Genomic DNA, 23,049 nt, shown 5'->3' with positions numbered 1-23,049 from the left:
AGCAGGGGGCCTGCTTCCCTTCCTCTCTCTCTGTGATCTCTTCCCTTCCTCTCTCCTACTGTGATCTCTCTCTGTCAAATAAATAAATAAAATCTTAAAAAAAAAAAAAAAAGAGTCAGATGTTAGAGTTGAATGAACCATCCAGGTGTTCCCCCCAAAAACAATTTTTATGCTAACCACAATGCACTTACTATAGAAAAACTTCCTGCAAGAAAATATGCTTCCTTAGATAATTTTTCTATTTTTTTAATAAACACTTGTTTTGATGTACTTTAATAAACAAGTATAATACATCTTAACTGAGATAACTATTTTGCCAAGAAACTGCACTTACTTTGGCTGGGAGATTGCTCTGTCGAGGTTTCTGTATCAAAATGTGGACCTGAAGAAGTATAAAGAACTCCTTTAGTGTAATTTTTCCATCTTTCAGTTTCTGAGGAAAGAAAAAAAGTTTGCACAATATTCAAGGTGAGGTCATTTTGATTATAACCAGCCCATTTTGTTTCTAGTGTATAATATTTTGCATACGTTAGTGGAAATATCCAAATATTTGTAAGCTATACATGAAGAGATTTTATTTAGTATTATTTCTTAAGGTTACTCAGTGACAACAGAATTGGGAACAAACAACAAAACACAGGTCTTCTAATTATGATTTCTACTCCCTATAATCAATCACCATGCTGGGTCCTTAACAAAAAAGCTAATTTTCTGTATAGTTGAATATTTCTTAATTTTTTAAATTTTTAAAAAAGATTTTATTTATTTATTTGACAGACAGAGATCACAAGTACTCGCAGAGGCAGTCAGAGACAGAGGAGGTAAGCAGGCTCCCCACTGAGCAGAGAGCCCGATGCAGGGCTTGATCCCAGGACCCTGAGATCATGACCCAAGCTGAAGGCAGAGGCTCAACCCACTGAGCCACCCAGGCGCCCCGAATATTTCATAATTTAAAAAAAAATTTAAAAATTGAAAACAAACAAACAACAAAAAATTGGAAAACAAAACAGGGACTATAGTTGCATTAGAAATGAGAAATAGTTTAACATACCTCCTTCAAGCTCTCTTCACAAATAGTGTCTCTGAGAAACTGTGATTCCATTTGACTATTGTGCTGTGCTGGAAGTAAAGCAAATTCAGGTAATAAGTCAAAATTAAAATTAAAGTGTAAGCTTAATTTTAATTATCATTCAGATTTATGTGTGGTTCATGCTCTTAAAGTTATCGACTAGGATCTTTTTGGGAAGAGTCATTTATAGGGCGAGTATACTATTGTTTTAAGATCCCATCCAATATTTCTCCACTAATTATAAGCTTGTTTAAAAAGATTTTGTTTATTTATTTGACAGAGAGTGAGAGAGAAAGAGTACAAGCAGAAGTGGCAGGCAGAGGGAGAAGTAGGCTCTCAGCCAAGCAGGGAGACCAACGCAGGACTCAATCCCCGGATCCCAGCATCATGACCCGAGCTGAAGGCAGATGCTTCACCAACTGAGCCACCCACGCATCCCTAATTATAAACTTCTTAAGACAATTACCCTTCGTAGTCTATCACTTCTCAACTTATTAAAATAATTAAACATTAAAAATAAACTAAAATTATTTTACTCATCAACTATGTATAACTCCCAAAAAGCTTAAATAAATTTCAAATATCTTCTGAACTGAAATACATTTATTATTGTCAAGTAAGCAGATGACTTCTATTATTTAGTCTTCATGAAGATCTTACTGCTGAAGTCGAGAGAGGTCCCATCGGCCTTGATTGAATCAAGAGAACTGCTGCAACTAGATGGTGTCCTGCTCAGGCTTTTTATCAAAACACTGTTAGCATTTTTATCTATATCCCCTTCAGAATGGTGATCAAAAACCTGAAATTATCAGTTAAGGAACATCATCAGCCTGAAGTTATGACTTATAATACACTTATAATACACATAATAATTGTTTGTTGAACACTAACAAGGACTACTTCATAAAATTTATCTACAATCATACGAAATATATTAGTAACAAATTGGAATAAGTAATAAGCAATTTATCAGGCTTTTAGAGTTCAAAGTAATTTTATTTTAATTTTTTTTAAGTTTATTTTTCTTAGTAATCTCTACACCTAACATGGGGCTCAAATTTACAACCCTGAGATCAAGAGTCACATACTCCTCTGACTGAGCTAAAAGGTGCCCCTAGAGTTCAAAGTAATTTTATTTAAGAATCTATAGAAATAGGGTGCCTGGGTAGCTCAATGGGTTAAGCCTCTGCCTTCGGCTCAGGTCATGATCTCAGGGTCCTGGGATCAAGTCCAGTATCGGGCTCTCTGCTCAGCGGGGAGCCTGCTTCCTTCTCTCTCTCTTTCTGCCTGCCTCTCTGCCTATTTGTGATCTCTCTCTGTCAAATAAAAAATAAAATAAAAAATAAATAAAAAATTTAAAAAAGAATCTATAGAAATATATAGAAATCAGCTTGTACATTATACTGTATAAGCAAATTGTTTCTCAGATGTGTCTAAGTTAAAGCCAGATCCTATGAGTTGCCAAATGTTGACCTATTCCATTATTCAACTACTAGTCACTAGGGTCAGGACTACCACATTGAAATAAACCAGCATAGAATATTGGCTATTCATAGTGACTCTGGCTACAGCAACAAAGAAACTTATTTCCAGGTTTTAGACTTTTTCCCCAGGTGACTAAGACTTCTTTGGCTGATATAAAATAAGTGATGTGGTCCTGCTTTTATCATTTTAACCATTTGACTTTACAGCCTTAAATGCCATTTTCATCTACCTACTTACATATGTTTTTGAGGACAATATAACCTTTGTCTAAATGTTAGAATGTAATCTCCATGAAAACAGATTTTTTTCCTCTAAATTCCTGCTGATGTAGTCCAAGCACCTAAACAGTACTTAGGACACAGGAGATACTCAATATCTACTGAACAAAATAATACTAATTTTCATATAATCCATTCAGTTATAAATTTTCTATCACTGATACTACATTCTCAAAGCTTCACAGAGGAACCATTTCCTCAGGACCTCATATTACAGAACTAATGAAATATTTTTCTAAGCTTACTCACATATTAAATTTTGTTTTCTATGAACTTCTGATACTTTAAAAAAAATTTTATTTATTTATTTTTGAGAGAGAGGGTATAAGCAGTAGGGAGAGGCAGAGGGAGAGGGAGAAGCAGACTCCCTGCTCAGCAGGGAGCCTTGACATGGGGCTTCATCCTGGGATCATGACCTCAGCTAAAGGCAGCCACTTAACTGAGCCACCCAGGTGCCGCCTTCTGATACTTTCTAATCTTCATTTCTCCATCTATAAAACTGAGTTTGAATGACAGGTTTTATTCTCTCTAAGTTATCCAAATGAATGTTCCCTCAAACTCTAAAACAATCTATAACCTCTTCTCATAAATTCAAATTCTCACTTCTTCATCTTGAGATACTGGGCTTGACCTAGGCATTCTCTCAACCACTAAAGAAATGAACTCTCAGCTTTTACATATCCTCATAAGCCAAGAAAATTCAGGTGAGCTTTTCTTCATGCAGTTTGTCTAACAAAAAGATTTTTTTTACCCTTCAGATATTTAGACTGAATTTAACTTTTCAAACTACATATACCCTGCTGAGAGATTCTCCAAATGCAAAATCACAATGACAGATTGCACAATTACATTAATTTTTGTACTACGTCCCATTTCATTTTTTGTGATTTGTTTTTAAGTCTAGCTGTTAGTCAAATAATACCTTAACATTCTAAACAGGGATATTTCCCTAGCTCTATAATTGGAAATAATCAATTCCTGCTCATTCAAGACTAAAATTAAAATTCAACATTCATAACTTAAAAACACATTCCTTAGTTCAAGACAGAGCTTACCTCCTGATCTTGTGCAGTATCACTAAACCTAATCTCACTTTTCCTGATTTTTTTCTCATTCTGCATATCATCCTCTTCTTGTATCCAGGTTCTTTTTTGGCTATTGCAGGTTTCTCTTGTTTTATTTTCAGATGGCAAAACCTCTTTTTGATATGTCTCAATCAAAGACTTTTCCTCAGTTTCTATGGTAATAGAATCTGAGGAATTAATCTCACCAGGATATATAGGAAGGTTTTCCTCATTTATATATTGAGATGGACTTAAGGTCAGTTTAGCTGCACCAAATTCAATGCTTGACTCCTTACTGAAGACTGGTTGAGCTTCTAAGTGACTTAAATCAGTTGTGTCTGCTTGAAACTGCTTCAGGTCATTAATACCAGTGACACTACTATTTCTCTTGTTTGGCAATCTGGGCAAAAATATTCCCAGGGAACATCGCCTTACTTTATCTCTTACAACTGTCGTGAGTGGTACAGAGTTAGTTTCAGTTCCATTATGAGAAATTTTACTTTCTTCATCTCTATCATCTTCAACATTGCTGGGCATTGTGTTAATACTATGTATTTCTGTAGCTTGCACTATACTCATGTGATTGTGTGCCTTATTTGTTAATCCAAGTAATTGTTCTGGGGAAGGTGGTACATGAGGAGTTTGGAAATTTAAAAATTCTTCAGGTTTTCCATTAAAATTATTCAGATTAGATGTGACACTACTAAAACTTGCAGTATTAGATGCAATTGCAGGATCCAATGCTTCTCTAGAATTAGCATGAATTTGAATAACTTGCTTAGGCAAGTCTGAATTACTGTGAAAATCTGTATTACATTTAGCTGTCTGAATATTCTTCCTCGGCTCTTTTTTACAGGCTATAGTAAACTGTTTGTCATTATTGAGCATTTTGGACTCATTTTCACATGTAGGTACAGAGGAATTTTCTATGACAATATTTAAATTCTTATTTCCAGCATGAGTTGATATCATTTCATCTTTATTCACAATTATCTGTCCTTGTTGAGGTAATGGAGGTAGCTGGCTTGAGAGATGAGGCTGAGAAGTAACACAAACATCATCAACAAAGGTCATCTTTAAATTATGTTCTGGCATATCAACAAAGCCCTCCATTTGATCTGGGAGTTTAAAAGATACTCGTTTTGAATTAGGTTTAGTTATCTCCCCCAGATCTTGACTAGGTAGTAAAGTTTGATTAGCTCTTAAATTTGGGGGCTCCTTAATCAGATCTTGATCTTTGAGCACTGTTTTAACAGAGTCTGGCTGTCCTTTGATATTGGTTCCAGTCACTTTTTCCTTTTCCAACAAAGAACAAGAAGCAGAGAGAGGCAGTCCCTTAGATTTCAAGTAATATTCATTGGCTAAATTGTTTACATAAGTAAGATCATTTTGTACTGGACAATTACTGGTTTTCTCATCTTTATCACCTAAGGACATGGCATTCCCCTCCAAATTATCAAAACAGGAAATAGCATTTTGTAAATGGGAATAATTATCACTGGATCCACACATAGCAGTTGCATGACTATTTGTAAAATCCATATTTCTTCTATCTGTACTATTTAACTGACAGCTTTCAATTTTGGCTTTTTCCAGTGTGCAGGCCTGGTCTACAACACTCCCCATGACCTCTTCATCCACAGTGCTTTTGAATTTGATAATTTCTAACTCACTTTGACCCCCAGACAATGTATTAGTAGGAACAGAAGGTATCACATGATGCTTTTGCTTAGTGTAAAGAACAATTTTGTTTTCTACCGCCAGTGCTTGTTTTTCAATGTTTTCTTGAACAGAGCTACCATCATTATGAGAAGAAATATCCAAGATTTTTCCATTAGCTATTCCAAATTTAGGGTATTCTTGAAGAATTTTCTCTGTGTCTTGACAATCAATGAAAACAGTATGGGACTTGGTGACATCCAGATCACTGTGATTATCTACAAACATTACAGTTTTTTCTATCGGCCTGGTAGTTATTTTAACTGGTGAGACAGTTTTACATTCTAAGGCAGTTGTGTGACTTCTAGTCATCTCCATGTCATCCTGCCCACATGTATACAAAACAGTTTTAGAATCTCCTGCCAAATGTACCAAATGGGAATCCTCTCTATCTTCCAGGGCAGTTTTGTTTATTTCTACTGTATAGCTCTGGGTGATATCCATATCATTTTTATCATTTTTGGAAAATGCAGCAGTCTTGTTATTTTTTAGTCTAAGGCTCGTCCTTCTCTGACTTTTGCCTGATATAGTTTCATTCAGAAATTTGGGCTTCTGTACATCTTCATTATTTTCCCAAAAGCTTGATTTAGACACTTCCATATTATCACCAGCTATAAATCCTACAGCTTTCTCTATAGGACCATTGTTAGACCATCCCCTTGCTAGTGTTAGCTCGTTGACTTTTGCTGCTGATTGGTCACTTTTACCATTCTCTGGAAAGGAAACATTCTCCTCAGTAGAAGCAGCTGACACTTTTGGCTTTTCTAGGCTATTCCTTTTGGATACTTCAAAGTCAAGTCTGTCTGTAAACACAGTCCTCTCCTTTGCTTGGTAGTCAATGAAAACAGTGTGGGACTTTGTCATTTCCAGTTCATTGTAATTATCTATAAACATTACAGTTTTTTCTATAGGCCTAGTGGTTATTTTATCTGGTGAGACAGTTTTACATTCCAAAGCAGTTGTGTGACTTTTAGTGACTTCCATGTCATCTTGCCCACATGTATACAAAACAGTTTTAGAAGTTTCTGTCAAATGGGAATCTTGTTCATATAATAAAGCTTTATGACTTATTTCCACTGTATAACTCTTGGTGATATCCATATCATTCTCATCACCTTCTGAAAATACAATAGTCTTATTAACTTTTTGCCTGCCAACACTCTTTCTTCCATAAATTTTGACATCTTGATTTTCATTCTGAAATCCAAGTTTTCGAATGCTTTTGTCTTCTAAAATGTCTATATTATCATTAGAAACAAATACTCCAGTTTTTTCTGTAGGACTTTTATTACATTTTTCAACATTTACAGCTATCTTTCTGTCTACTGTTGTCAGCTGGCAGTTAGTATTTTCTAAATTAGTCTTACCCAATTCTTGTAATTCAGAAGGACCAAATCCAATGACAATAGTGTGACTCTTGGTTAGATCCATATTTTGTTCCTCCTCTGAACAAATAATTGTCTTGTTATGGGAACAGTCAGGTGTGGGATTGCCTACTCTTTTCCTCAGTGGCTCAGGCAGTTTAGAATTCTGGCTCGATACAGATTTCACTGTGTAACTGTTAACAGCAATATTATGATTTTTCATGGTAGACTGTCCTTCTAATGAAAATAGTGGCTCTGTGGTAGGAAAAAAAGATGCCTCACATGAAACTGTATTTCTATTATTTCCCAGTTCTATTTGTTTCTCAAGATTTCTGTGGCCTGTTGCTATGTCTTGATTAATATCATCTGACTGAGGAGAATCTTTACCAAGATAGGGTGCAGTCTTTAAAGCTTGATCTTTTTCTTTACTCCAGGTGTCAGTTGGAATGTTTTTAGATATTATGTCTGGCTGTTGGGATGGTTCAGTATGACTTTTGTTCATTTCTTTCCATTCATCTGAAGGGCTTTTGCTGTGAGAGTGAAATTTACCAGTATTCTCAGGTATTAGATTGCAAGATACAAGAGGAGATTGACTTCCCAAGTTAGCTGTGTGATTTTTAGTCAAATCCATATCTTCACCTGTGAAAATTTCAGTCTTTTTGCCAGTCAATGAAATAGACAAAGAATTTGCCAGGCTCTGCTGTAATCTTCCCTTAGATACATGAGGAACTGAGCTACAATTTATATTCATTTCCCCATCCTCTGACCTGCTTATGAGATTTTGGAGCATCATTTCTTTTTCAGATATTGGTGTATCTGTTCTCTGTGTATTTGTGTGATCTTCTTTAAAAATCTGATTATCTATCACAACTGTATGACTCCTGGTAAAGTCCATGTTATCCATTCCTGAATAAATAGTTTTCTCTGTGAGAAGAGAGATAGCATCTGGATTGGGACAAGTTTTAGAATAATTACTATCATTCTTCAGCAAATTCTTCACTTCTCTCATACCTGAGAGACACTTGGTCAGTTCCATGGCATCATTACTACTAGGACAGAAAAATGTCTTATAATCTTGAGTAGCTGAGCTGGAACATATAGATCCTGGGATTATGGCCAAAGTGCTGGCATCTTGGTTAGAAGTCTGTGTGGCTATGTGAGTTTCTGTCCCTGTAATATGGCTTTTGGTAATATGTATTTCACCATTAGGGTTTAAAGAAGGGTCTTGAAAAGCAGCATTTGGTTTATTCTTAAAGACTGTCTTCCTTCCTGGATCTTCAGTTCCATAATCTGTCATAACTTCCATCATGACATTTTGAGTTTGGTTTTCTATATTAGATAAATTATCTGCTGAGGGTAAATTCTGTATAGTGTAATTAGTTGTCAAGTCCATAAAATCATTGCCATAAATTGTAATATCATCACCTTTAAATTCCCTTAAGCTGGCCTCAGTGGATGTGGGAACTAAAGTCTGAATATTGGCCGTATGACACTGGGTGAAATTCATCCCATCATCTTGTTCTCTAAAGATTCTAGTCATATTATTACTATTTTCATCTACCTTAAGAGACACATGCATTTGATGTACAGAAGAGGCCCTATTTGATTGTTTGGGATGAACAGATATCTCAAAATTTTCTTTATCAGGTCCTGTAGGAAAAGCATTAGATTTTCCTGTTTTCAATCTTTTTATGAAGTCATTAAAATTTATTTTCTTTTCTGAAGAAGTGCTTTGATCCATGGAAAAATTTAATTCTTTTTTCATTGTTGCATCCTTAGTATGGAGCTTTAAGTTAGCCAGAAATGATGTAGTATCTATCTTAGTGGACTTTTCACTTTTAGTACAATCTAAAAGGCCTTTGTTAATCATTACGGTGTGACTTGTTGTTAGGTCCATCTGGTTTTCTTCCGAAAAGATGACTGTTTGGTCATTTGCATGTTTCTTTTCATGGTTGTGTTCTGTAATTGAAATCTATAATGAAAACAAAATATAGGAGATCAGATCAAATGCAACCTTTTAGAAAAGTATTTTATAATATGTACTGTATATAGTACTATATAAATAATCCTCAATGATGGCTTCATTATACACTGGTTTGTTTGAAACAGTGGTGTGGTATGTAGCATGTAATTTGTTATTAAATTTTTTTTCAAAGTTTGTAAATGCTTTCAGTTTTTTTCAACAAATAAAAGATCAAATAAAAAACAAATAAAAGGTTAATTATACACCAACTAGAATGACTAAAAATGAAAAAGACTGACAATATCAAATGTAACTATAATGAAAATTCTAATTACTATATTAGATAGGTCATTCTCATTCTAAGTAAAATAGACTTAGAAAGGGCTAAGAGCATGAAGGCTAATTTATAGTACACTCTACTCTTGGGAGTTGGGTTCTCTTTGAATCTTAATGCAGTGGCTTTATTTGTAAGGAGACAGTCTAACTCCTTGCTACTCAAAGTATGGTCTGTGACCTAGTGCACTAGTATCAACAGGAAGTTGTTAGAAGTACAGAATCTCAGGGCCTGCCCTAGATATACTGAAAAAGAAACCATATTTTAAGAAAATCCTGCATATGCCCATTAAAGTTTGACAAGTTCGGATATAATTAATATATTTCCCTATTATTTAAACTGGCAATGATTGAACTGTCCTTAGTTTAACTGAAAAGGTAGGAAGTTTTCCAATCTATGCTGGTCTACTTGAGTAAGTAATCCCTAAATGATGCCACAGCTATTAATTTTTTGTGTGTTAACTATAAGGGAGAATAAAATAAAAGGCATGTGCTTGAACTCATACCTCTCTCTGTTGCATCTGGGTCTGAATGGGAGCACAAAGCAATGTGTTCATCCCTATTGAAAAAGAGGAAAAAACTACAGTCAATAACAAAAAAATATATATCACCAAGAGCCTGATTTTTCTTTCCTTATATTGTTCATCATTTATGAGTATTTATGAAGTTTATTTTAATATCTTTTTTTAAAGATTTTATTTACTTGAGAGAGAAAGACAGAATGAGAGAGAGAGAGCATGAGAGGAGAGAGTCAGTGGGAGAAGCAGATTACCTGCTAAGCAGGGAGCCCGATGTGGGACTTGATCCCAGGACGCCCCTTCATAAGGACTTAAGTATTAAATTTCATTAAGACTTCTGATTGACCCTTGGGGTACCTGGGTGGCTCAGATGGTTAAATCACCAACTCTTGATTTTGGCTCAGGTCCTAATCTCAGGGTCTTGTGATCAAGCCCTGCACTGGGCTCCACATAATGTGGGGAGTCTGCTTCTCTCCCTCTCCCTTTGCCTTTTATCCCGTGTCCTCTCTCTCTCTTAAATATTTTATTTTTTTTTTTTAAAAACTTTATTTGAGAGAGAGAGAGAGCACGCACAAGCAAGGGGAGGGGCAGAGGAAGAGGGAGAGAAGCAGTCCCTTCTGAGCATGGAGGCTGATATGGGGCTTGATCACAGATCCTGAGATCATAACCTAAGCCAAAGTCAGACATTTTACAAAGTGAGCCACCCAGGTGCCCCTAAATAAATCTTAAACAACAACAACAACTTATAATTGTCCCATTTTAGGGACAGAGAGATCTGTGATTACTGTATTCCCTATGTGACTGAAATATTTTTAGGATGTGGTGATTTTAAAGGGGGAATTTTTTTTTTTTAAAGATTTTATTTATTTATCAGAGAGAGAGAGGGAGAGAGCGAGCACAGGCAGACAGAATGGCAGGCAGAGGCAGAGGGAGAAGCAGGCTCCCCGCTGAGCAAGGAGCCCGATGTGGGACTCGATCCCAGGACGCTGGGATCATGACCTGAGCCGAAGGCAGCTGCTTAACCAACTGAGCCACCCAGGCGTCCCTAAAGGGGGAATTTTAAAGGTGGAAAGTTTGGACTACCTTTTTACCCCTTTACTTCTTTATTTTTATTCCGGGATAGTATAGGTACATGGTAAAGAGTACCAATTCATGAGACTGAAATGTTAAAGTAAGATTTTTTTTTTTAAAGATTTTTATTCATTTATTTATTTGACAGACAGAGATCACAAGTAGGCAGAGAGGCAGGCAGAGAGAGAGAGAGAGAGAGAGAGAGGGAAGCAGGCTTCCTGCGGAGCAGGGAGCCCGATGCGGGGCTCGATCCCAGGACCCTGAGATCATGACCCGAGCCGAAGGCAGCAGCCCAAACCACTGAGCCACCCAGGCGCCCCTTGAAGTATCTCTTATTCTATGTTAAAGAATCCAGACGTTACCGTGATGAGATGTGCATTTTATAAAAATAACTCCAGAGAAGGAGAAAAAAAGTAGATTTAAGAGAAGATGAACCAATGAGGAACTGCTAGAATAGTGCAGATACAAACGGGAAGAGAATTTCTGTTTGGGAAAAAGAAAATGAGAAAGAAAATAAAGGATTAGACTCAGGATACTTTAGAACTGAAATCTAAAGATTTGGGTAACGGATGGACTTTGGAAATAAAGAAGGGACTGAAGATGCTGCAATAAAACAGGAAATACATTTTATAATACTTAAGCTTAAAGGCAAATCTCTAAAACATTTTTTTAAAGTTTTTATTTAAATTCCATTTCATTAACAGCGTAATATTAGTTTCACATGTACAATACAGTGATTCAACACTTCCATATAACACCCAGTGCTTAGCACAAAAATCTTCGGAACATTTTAAAGAGTTTATGACAATCTTGACTGAATATGATGAAGTAATTATAGTTCTTTTGTTAAAAATCTTACTTATATAATAAGCTTTCATTCACTTATTCAACAAATACTTACTCCATACCTATTATGTGTCCCAAAACTCAACTCCCTACTACGCCACAAAGAACAGACAAAATTTCTGGACTCAGAGTTCCTAGTTCAATTAAAGAGCCAGAAGTAAACACAATGTGATAAATTCTACAAAAGACTAAGAAATAAAAGGGGTATTATAACATTACAGGACAGAGTGACTCCTTGGTTTTGTCAGAAAAGGCTCCATTTAAGCCAGTACAACTTGATGATTTGTGGTGCCAGTCTGTGAACTGCTTGTTACTAGTACATGAAGAAATAAGGAGACCATAGCCAATGTAAGTTATGTGCTATTTCCTTCATCAAGAAAGCTTTGCTATGAAAAAAATGTCAGATAACTAAACAGTAGCTTACTGCCATAGTTGATTTATATTCTGTGTAAACTCCTTTTCTGTCATGGATTATAACAGTTTGTGGACTAGCTACTTTGTTTTTGTTTTTGATTTTGTTAAGATTTTATTTTTAAGTAATCTCTACACCCAATGTGGGGCTCAAACTCACAACCCTGAGATCAAGAGTTGCATGCTCCACCGACAGCTCCAGGCACCTTGGACTGGCTACACTGAATAGCACTGAGGTTAAGCACATGAAAAACTAGGTTAGGTGAAAAATGAGAAGATTGATAGGCAACGTGGAGTAGAAAGGGCACTTCAGAGAGAAAAAACAGCATTTACAAATGGATACACAAAAAAAGTTGACATGGGCATCTATAAATACTTCCTCATGGGATAGAATAAGTTATCAATAAAGGACAAGAGATAAGGTGGGAGAAGTCAAGTCAAATTTTTAAAGAGCTTTTCAAAATCTATGCCAAAGAATGTGGGTTTTATCCTGTAAGGAAAAAAGTGTCATTGAACAATTTTAAGTTGGGAGGTAATATCAGATTTAGAAATATATAGAATGGATTATAGGGATAAGAAACTAAATATAATAGCCCATGAAAGAATAATGAATAATAAAGATTTGAACTCAAACAGTGGCAGAAGGAATGGAGAGGAGGTAAAAGATTTGCAAGATATTTAAGACAAAGAATAGAGAGTAAAGACAAATGGATATGGGGAATGAGGAAAAAGTTCAAAAATGACGTTATTTCTGACTTGAGTGAATGAATGACTGGGAATCCAAAATAAAGAAAACATTGGTGCCTGGGTGGCTCAGTGGGTTAAGCTTCTGCCTTCGGCTCAGGTCATGATCTCAGGTTCCTGGGATCGAGCCTTGCGTCGGGCTCTCTGCTCAGTGGGGAGCCGTCCTCCCCCTCTCTCTCTGCCTGCCTCTCTGACTACTTGTGATCTCTCTCTCTCTCTCTGTGTCAAATAAATAAATAAAATATTTAATAAATAAATAAATAAAACAAGTAGAACAGCAGGTTTGGCAGAAATAATAGTAAGTTTGTGAAATTTCATACTGAAGATTTTGGATAAAGAACAGAGCTATTTACATTTTTTCTCATAGTTCTTTTACACATTACTTTGTATGAAATTTGTCTGAAGAGAAAGTTATGTGGTAAGAAAAGTATTCTGGTCATACTCACCGGTAATCTCACAGTAGTTATCTTCTGGATTCTTACTCCTAAAAATGAAAAAGTATTTAAAAAATCTATACCCCAAGGAATTACCAAGAATCACAACATTTGAAAGAGTAGGGAAGGTGAAAGGTTTTCATAGAGTAACTGGCAGAAAAATAGGACATCTGTAAAAAGACTCATCTAACTCTGGCAGAAAAAATTACAAGGCAGTTAAAGGACCCTTTTCAGGCTGGTCTTAAGGTTTTGTCAATTTCAAAGTACTATTAAAATAGGTTTTTTTTTTAAAAGAACAACCTACAAAGCAATTCATTTTCTAGAGGTTTAGCCTTTAAAAAAAGCAAATAAAAGAAAACAACCCAATATCCATCATCAAGGAGCTGACTGAATGTTGATACAAACATATAACAAATTATGAAAGACTGAAGTATATCTATATGTAACAACATAGAAAGTGCTATAAGACATTAAGTGTTCTCATTTTTGTCTTGTTAAGAACAAAAACTAAATATAAATATGCACTTGGATATATATTTAAGTTTCTGCAAAGACATCTAAAATTATCAGGGCCACTGAATAGCTTAATCGGTTAAGCATCCGACTCGATCTCAGCTCAGGTCTTGATCTCAAGGTTGTTGAGTTTAAGCCCCATGCTGGGCTCTATATTCATTAGTGGTTAACTGTGGGGAGCCTAAGCTCCTCACAGAATTTTCTGTATCAGTATATAAAAAGAATTCAGAATTTTCTGAATCAGTATATAAAAAGAATATTTTTTTCCAGCTCAACGGTAGTCCATTACATGGAAAACTTATAATTTATTTAACCAGTCCCTTATTGATAGATCCTTAGGATCTTTTACATCATTTGCTATTTTTAAAAAGATTTTATTTATTTGACAGAGAGAGAGAGGAGCACAAGCAGGCAAAGCAGGAGGCAGAGGGAGAAGCAGGCTCCCTCCTGAGCAGGGAGCCCTAAGTGGGACTCAATTCCGGGACCCTGGGATCAATGACCTGAGTCAAAGGCAGACCCTTAACCAACTGAGCCACTCAGGTGCCCGTACATCCTTTACTATTACAATTAACACTGCAGTGAATAACTTTATATGTTCATCATTTTAAACATTTACAAGTATCTTGAAATAAATTCCTGGATGTGAAATTACTGATCAAAGGGCATGTGTATTTGAAATTTTGAGTGGTACTGCCAAAAGCCTTCTTCAATTTATATCCACTAGCAATGAGTGACTTTTTACCTATATTCTTTTTTTTTCTTAAGTTCTATTTATTTATTTGAGAAAGAGAGGGAGTGTACAAACAGGGGGAGGGGCAGAAGGAGAGGGAGAAGCAGACCCCCTGCTGAGAGCTGACTAAGGAGCTGGATCCCTGGACCCTGTGATCATGACTTGACCTTAAGTCAGAGGCTTAATGGATTGAACTACCCACGTGTCCCTTACCTATATTCTTAATTGATTAGATGAAAAACTGTATCTCAATAATAACCTAACTTTGTATTTCTCTTATGAAGAACAAAATAAGCATCTTTCCATTTGTTTAAGAGCAATTGGTATTTATTTTTCTATATATTAATATAATAAGAAAAACTAATGAAAAAAACTGAAAACTTGGTTTTATTGTTTCGTACTAACTTGTATTTAAGGAGTTTCTTGTGAAAGTAGAGTGTTTCATCACTCTGTTAAAAGGATAAGCTATATAATGCACACACTTAATCAGAGATAGCTGCATATTAAATTCTGTGAAGAATCTGTTTTTTCTAAATTAATCCTAAGTATTCCACAAAAGGGTCACAGAAATTTTTAAAAAAGACTATTAAGTTAGAAAACATTGCATTTGGGGTGCCTGGGTGGCTTAGTCTGTTAAGCATCTGCCATCAGCTCAGGTCATGATTTCAGGGTCCTGGGACTGAGCCCAGTGTTGGACTCCCTGCTCAGTGTGGGGAGCCTACTCCCCTCCCCTCCTCCCCCGCCGCAACCTATGCTTATGCTCTCAATTTCTCTCTCAAATGAATAAATAAAATATTTTTAAAATAAATTAAAAAAAACCAAACACTGCATTTGGAGCGCCTGGGTGGCTCGGTGGGTTGGGTCTCTGCCTTCGGCTTGTGTCATGATCTCAGGGTCCTGGGATCGAGCCCCACATTGGGCTCTCTGCGTGGCGGGGAGCCTGCTTCCCCCTCTCTCTCTGCCTGCCTATCTGACTATTTGTGATCTCTGTCTGTCAAAAAACAAATAAAATCGAGGCACCTGGGTGGCTCAGTGGGTTAGGCCGCTGCCTTTGGCTCAGGTCATGATCTCAGGGTCCTAGGATCGAGTCCTGCATCGAGCTCTCTGCTCAGCAGGGAGCCTGCTTCCCTCTCTCTCTCTCTCTGCCTGCCTCTCTGTCTACTTGTAATTTCTCTCTGTCAAATAAATAAATAAAATCTTTTAAAAAAAAAAAAAACCACAAATAAAATCTTTAAAAAACAACAACAAAAACACTGCATTTGATAGGAATAAAGAGCTTTTAAAATATAATTCGAATCACATTTTCTTTACTTACTGTATAAACAAAACATTTTCTCCCACTTCTGTTTCTAAAAATAAAATAAAAAGTAAATTTGTTCAAGGATATACTGAAAAGGCATTAGAAAAATTGCATAAGAACATTAACAACAACAAAAAAAATTAACAACATTTAAAAAAAAGAAAATTACTAACTATCCACCTTATTTCCTGCCCCCATAGCTCAAGTGATACTTTTTACGCAATAAGACAGTTTTACCTGTTACCTGGATAAATAGTTACAGTAAAATTTAACAGAAAACAGATTTAGCAGGGATAGCAATAACATATTTACCTGCAATTTCTGACTTTCTTACTATTTTCATATGAGATTCTGTCTGGAATACTCTAGAAAAGAAAATAAAAATTACTGAAAATCTGCAATAAAAAAAAAGATTTTATTTATTTATTTATTTGGGATGGGGGCACAAGCAATGGCAGGGCTGGTAGCTGGGGGGAAGAGGAGAGGGAGAGGGACAAGCAGATTCTCTGCTGAGCATGGAGCCCAATATGGCTTGAGGCTGGGCTCAATCTCAGGCTCTGAGATCACAACCTGAGCCGAAACCAAGAATCTGACACTTAATCAACTGAGCCATCCAGATGCCCCTGAAAATCTGCGATTTTTAATTAGAACCCTATGGTGTTAATTTATAGTGTGTTCTGAGATAAAGATAACTGATTTCAGCTTCCTCATTGCTACATCATGTACTATTAATATTTCAAATGCCAAAATTCATTTACATTAAAACCTGTTTTTTTATGAACTGACAAAAATAATTTTATCCCTTTCAAAAACCTAAAATATTCACTCTGTTCAACAAAACGTTTCTTAAACACTCATTATACACATGATGCTATATACTAGAGTCTGATACATGATCCTTGATCTCAATGAGTTTTCACTGTATGTAGAGAGCTGAAATAATAATTATAAACATTACTTCACTGACTTTAGTTATTAACAGTTCAGATAAGGTGGCATGGAGTCCAGAGGAAAGGGATGATTGGGATGATTAAGCTTTTGGGGAAGCAGCATTTGATATCTGCCTTGAAAAATCTGGCTAATTCATTTTTGTTCTAATATTAAGTATCATTCATTATTAAGAAGCTATTTTTAAAAAATATTTTATTTATTTATTTGACAGAGAGAGAGAGATCACAAGTAGGCAGAGAGGCAGGCAGAGAGAGAGGGGGAAGCAGGCTGCCCGTCAAGCAGAGAGTCTGATGTGGGGCTTGATCCCAGGACCCTGGGACCATGACCCAAGGTGAAGGCAGAGGCTTTATTAACCCACTAAGCCACCCAGGTGCCCCGAGAAGCTATTCTTAATAAGAAAGAAATTTTTGTTCAATTACAAGGGTGCCTGCATGGCTCAGTCAGTTAAGCATCTGCCTTTGGCTCAGGTCATAATGCACGTTTCTGGGATCCATCTCCACATCAGGCTCCCTGCCAAGCAGGGAGCCTGGTTCTCCCTCTCCCTCTGACACTTTCTGCCCTGCTCATGCTCTCTCTTTCAAATAAATAAATAAAATCATAAAAAAAAAAAAGAAAGAAGAAAATTTAGTTTCAGTTATAAAAAAGCAGTGGACATTTGCATACATACTGTGTGACAAAAACTCTGTTCTTTATATACATTTTTAATGATTATAACAATTATTGGAGTGCCTGGGTGGCTCAGTGGGTTGGGCCTCTGCCTTCGGCTCGGGTCATGGTCTCAGGGTCCTGGGATTGAGCCCCGCATCGCGTTCTCTGCTCAGCATAGAGTCTGCTTCCTCCTCTCTCTGCCTGTTTGTGATCTCTGTCTGTCAAATAAATAAAATCTTTTTTTTTTTTTTAAGATTTTTTGTTTATCCATTTGACAGAGAGCGAGAGAGATCACAAGTAGGCAGAGAGGCAGGCAGAGAGGGGGAAGCAGGCTCACTGCTGAGCAGAGAGCCCGATGGGCTCGATCCCAGGACCCTGAGACCATGACCCGAGCCGAAGGCAGAGGCCCAACCCACTGAGCCACCCAGACGCCCCAAATAAATAAAGTCTTAAAAAAAAAATGATTATAACAATTATCATGTTATTTTGCAGGTGTAGATATTGAAGGTCGTAAAGGTTAAGTAACTCCCAGGGTCATATACCCAACAAGTGGCAAAGCCAAAATGCAAACCCAAATCTGTCTGATTTCAAAACCTGAGTTTATAACTACAAACCAATACTTGAAACAACTTTTCTTCAAATGATTTACAATAGAATAGAAAGCTTTTTATTCAATATGAGCAGTATCAGTAGTTGGTCCTTTAATTAAAAAAAAACTTAAAATGAAGAATCTTATCTGAACCCAACAAAATTTAAATATTTAAAAAAATTAAAACACATAGTGGATTTTAATTTGCAAATTAAAAAAAATTTGTCAATCTGAAGTCTTTACTTTTGAGAGGATCTACTGATACAATTTTAGTGTATTTATAAGGTGGAATAAACAAAGAAACTTTTTTTAAAGATTTTATTTATTTGACACAGAGAGAGAGAGATCACAAGTAGGCAGAGAGGCAGGCAGAGAGAGAGGGGAGGAAGCAGGCTCCCTGAGGAGCAGAGAGCTCCACGCGGGGCTCGATGCCAGGACCCTGGGATCTGACCTGAGCAGAAGGCAGAGGCTTTAACCCACTGAGCCACCCAGGCGCCCCCCAACAAAGAAACTTTCAAGTAATATGAACAAAGAATCCTTCTAGATTTTCATGAAAGATTTCCCTGTGATTGTCTCAGCCATACCAAATTTGAAAGAATTTTAAAAAATAAACTCATATTTATCACATTTCCCTTACAATGTTCACAGAAATAACTGTCTTTGAACTAATTTTCATCAGTTTATCTAATATTAAATTAAATTATGCAATTACAACAACTTCAACTAGATAAACAAGACAAATACTTCTTGGTAAGCCTATCAATCGATTCTCAGGATCTGAAGTTTATGGATAGGAAAGAGCATTCTTTGTGCTATAGATATCAGTATATTTTACAAGGGTAATGGAAATATAGGTTAATTCTAACAATTCAGTGAGCTGGGAATTATTAAGAGAGTTTTACGATGCTTGTTTCTACATCTAGAATCCTACAGTTCTTTTTCAATTAATCTATTTAACAAAGATAATCTTTTGAAACACTACTCATTGTTTAATGACACTATTTGTGATAATATCACAGTGTTAAATAGAATACAATAGTGTTAAATATAATAGTGTTAGATTGATACTATTTGTTATAATATATACTGTCTTATTTTGGCCATGCAGTAACACTATGAGATATGTAAGGACTATTATTTTCATCCTAAAAAAAGGAGGAAATTGATGCTCTGTTAAATGACTTGAACTAGGGACTATTGAGTATTAAGTTAGAATTGTTCCAGTTTTTTTTGTTTTGAACCTGAAATTCCTTTCAACACCCTGGAGCCATTTTAAAGGAAAGTAAGTATAATGAATAGATTATATCCAAGGAAAGAAAAGGGTGGACTAAGTTTAGTGGTCTTTGGGAAAGTTTATCAGAAGAAGTGGAAAAACCAGTAGACTAGGAGTCAGGAGACCTATTTTACAATTGTGGTTCTGTCACTACTTACATTACCTTGGGAAAGTCATATCATGTCCCTGGCTTTAACTTTCTCACTAAAACATAGAGTCTGGACTATACTTACTTATTTAGTAGGCTCCAGGCATGGAGCCCTATATGGGGCTTGAACGCACAATAAAAGACTGAGATCAAGACATGAACCAAGATCAAGAGTCAGATACTTAACCAATTGAGCCACACAGGTGATCCTACTTATTTATTTTTTAAATTTATCATCATTATTATTATTTTTAAAGAATTTACTTGTTGATCGGAGAGAGAAAATGAGTGGGGGTTAGCGGGGGAAGGATGCAGAGGGACAAGAAGACTCCCAGCTGAGCATGGAGCCTACAGCAGGCTCACACAGGGCTGGATCCCAGGACTGCCAAGATCATGACCTTCGCCAAAGTCACATGCTTAACCGATTGAGCCACCCAGGTGTCCCATAATTTATTGTTATTATTTTTAAGTAAACTCTACCCCCAACATGGAGCTTGAACTTATGACCCTGAGATCAAGATCAAGTCGCATACTCTACCAACTGAGCCAGCCAAGCACCCCAGGGTACTTCTCATTGTAACATTCCATCATCAAAAACACAAATTTGAGTAGAAAATGCTATTTACTCATATATGTATATATATAATATGGATAAACAGGATAAGAATTCTATGCTAGTTACTCTTTTGGTTTCCAAAGTTCCCTCTTGACTTCCAGAAATATTTATTAGCCAAGCTCATTATAAAACAAGCCAAATAAACAGAATAAACAGCAAATCTTTTTTTTTTTTTAAAGATTTTATTTATTTATTTGACAGACAGAGACTACAAGTAGGCAGAGAGAGAGGAGGAAGCAGGCTCCCTGCTGAGCAGAGCCCGATGCGGGGCTCGATCCCAGGACCCTGAGATCATGACCTGAGCCGAAGGCAGAGGCTTTAACCCACTGAGCCACCCAGGCACCCTAAACAGCAAATCTTAAAAAAAAAAAAAAAAAAAAAAAAAGGGAAACAGGAAGAGAAACATTATAATAACAATCAGACAGGGCACTTGGGTGGCTCAGTTGGTTAGGCCACTGCCTTCGGCTCAGGTCATGGTCCTGGAGTCCTGGGATCGAGTCCCGCATTGGGCTCCCAGCTTGGCGGAGGTCGTCTACTTCTCCCTCTGACCTTCTCCCCTTTCATGCTCTCTCTCACTCTCTCTCTCTCAAATAAATAAATAAAATCTTTAAAAATAAATAACAATCAGGGGCGCCTCGGTGGCTCAGTGGGTTAAAGCCTGTGCCTTCGGCTCGGGTCATGATCCCAGGGTCCTGAGATTGAGCCCCACATTGGGCTCTCTGCTCAGCAGGAAGCCTGCTTCCTCCTCTCTCTCTGCCTGCCTCTCTGCCTGCTTGTGATCTCTGTCTGTCAAATGAATAAATAAAATCTTAAAAAAAAATCAGACAGACCTAGAAAATACAGTCTAATCCTACAAATAATAAGGGTAATGAGAGGAAAAATACCAACAATGTGAAAAATACAAGAATATAATGATTAAGAACAGTCTGATGAGAAATAGTCCAAAGTCTGAGCCCTACCTCTTAAAAAGTATGGGAACTTGAACAAGCTATTTAAACTAAGCCTCAGTTTCCTCATTCATAAAATGAGATATGACTGTTAAGATTCAATGAGCAATGAATGCATATAGTAGCATACCTAACACTGTAAATATTCAATAATATTAGCTATTAATAAAAAATCAAATTTTGACATATATAAACCCACTTTCAATGATTTGACACAGGTGATCTTACAGTAAAGTGATCATTCCAATATGATAATTTCAGGGGCACCTCCTTGGCTCAACTGGAAACATGTGATTCTTGATCTCAGGGTCATGAGTTCAAACCCCACATTGGGTGAAGACATTACTTAAAAATAAATACACTAAAAAAATGTGATTATTGAAATGACATAATTTTACTGGAAAAATAATTCAAAAGAAAGGCACATTCAAGATCCTCAAGATCACCAAGTTTTCAAAATCTAAGCAGAAGGCGTGCCTGGGTGACTCAGTTGGTGAAACATCTGCCTTTAGCTCAAATTATGATCTTGGGGTCCTGGGACCCAGTCCCATATCAGGCTCTCTGCTCAACCCTCCCTCCCCCAGCTCCTGCTCTCTCTCTCACTCTTGTACTCTCTCTTTCAAATAAATAAATAAAATCTTTAAAAAAATTCTTTTTTTAAATCTAAAAGGAAAATAAAATCCCTTAGAAGTTGCTTCTAGGAAAGAGAGAATATTTTTTAAAATATTCTCAGCACAGAGCCCAACATGGGGCTGGATCTCATGACCCTGAGATGATAACCTGAGCTGAAATCAAGAACTGGATGTTTAACCCAATGAGCCACCCAGGCGCCTCCACTGTATTTATTTTTTATTGTACTCTCTTGAGGCATTGATGAAGGTGTTTTGCAATGACCTGAAAATCCAAAGATGCCAGACCAGAAAAACCCTGATAGCAACAGAATACCTAGAAGATGACATTCCATGTGTCCCCTTCCCTGCCCATGACCATGGGATGAACACATACTGACCTCCACCTATGATGACATGTTGCCTGCTGTCTTGTACACACACTCCTGAATCTCTCCTCATTAAAAAACTCTAGGTGTCCATCTTGTAGGCGGAGAGGTCAATTGTTAAGATTTAAGCCTTCCACCTTCCCCAGCTGCCAGCACTCCAAATAAATTTCTCCCTTTCTCTTTTCCAAATGTCTGCCTCTTGAGTTATTGGCTTCTCTTGTGTTGAGTTTATCCAAGTTTGTTGACAAACCCAGCCAGGAGCTATGCTTTAAATTTGTCCAGCCCTCTCTGGCTTCCCTAGGGTGAAGGAGTTGGCTGCCACAGTGAGCCAGGGTTCACCCATTTGTCTCCTGAGTTAACAGCTGTGGTAAATAGGTAGATTGATAGATTTGGTAACAGAACGGCCTAGAAACAATGATTAATTCATTAGTGAAAAGAACCTATTGCATCTAGGTCTGAGTCAGATAATACGTAAAATGAACATGAATATCTTGGTATACTGTAAAGCAAAGACGCTATTAAAGATTACTGGAGTTATGTCAAAAGATCAGAAACTAATCTGAAGAGATTTCACTCATCAAAGATAGAATAATTTGAGTATCAATAAAAATACTAACTATAACAGATTAAACACATTAAATATGTTTTTAAGTTCACGATTTAGATATTTAGATATTTAAGTAAAGATATTTGGAAAAAAATCCTTATTAGTCAACTTTAAAGGATACTAGGAAGCAAACATATTATACTGAAACTAGTAAATAAAGACACCCCTCCCCCAAAATTTAACATGAATTTCCCATATGAACCATAATGCAGAAACAGAATGAGGTTATTTTATCAATTAGCCAACTCTAAAGAAATAATGGATCTAGGCAATGATCATCAATGGCTGTTAACATCACAAAAAAGATAACTGATAATCAAGTGCTGTCTGATGAAAGCACAGGAAGAATTCTTGTGGAAAACATTTGGTTTAAGGCAAGTCAAGCATTCCAGATAGAGTACCCAACTGGCAGGAAATCTGAGTAATATATT

The 23,049-nt window shown here is 36.5% G+C and overlaps 1 protein-coding gene across 2 annotated transcripts in view; it reads right to left on the bottom strand.

Annotated features, from left to right (window-relative positions):
* KNL1 (kinetochore scaffold 1) overlaps positions 1 to 23,049 on the bottom strand; it is a 75,995-nt gene that overhangs the window by 30,055 nt on the left and 22,891 nt on the right. Inside the window, exons 6-13 of one of the 2 annotated variants that reach the window (XM_032343301.1) lie at positions 16,155 to 16,207; positions 15,858 to 15,891; positions 13,312 to 13,349; positions 9,782 to 9,834; positions 3,888 to 8,951; positions 1,730 to 1,868; positions 1,052 to 1,119; positions 335 to 433 (exon numbers count right to left, since the gene is read on the bottom strand). In XM_032343301.1, the coding sequence (XP_032199192.1) occupies positions 335 to 433; positions 1,052 to 1,119; positions 1,730 to 1,868; positions 3,888 to 8,951; positions 9,782 to 9,834; positions 13,312 to 13,349; positions 15,858 to 15,891; positions 16,155 to 16,207 (5,548 nt within the window). The remainder of the gene's footprint in view (positions 1 to 334; positions 434 to 1,051; positions 1,120 to 1,729; positions 1,869 to 3,887; positions 8,952 to 9,781; positions 9,835 to 13,311; positions 13,350 to 15,857; positions 15,892 to 16,154; positions 16,208 to 23,049) is intronic. The other variant, XM_032343302.1, reaches the window with a different exon arrangement.

This window comes from Mustela erminea, chromosome 5, assembly GCF_009829155.1.
Source record: "Mustela erminea isolate mMusErm1 chromosome 5, mMusErm1.Pri, whole genome shotgun sequence".
Lineage (NCBI taxonomy): Eukaryota > Metazoa > Chordata > Mammalia > Carnivora > Mustelidae > Mustela > Mustela erminea.
The sequence above is the reverse complement of the archived record's forward strand: the minus strand, read 5'-3'. Positions and strand labels throughout refer to the sequence as shown.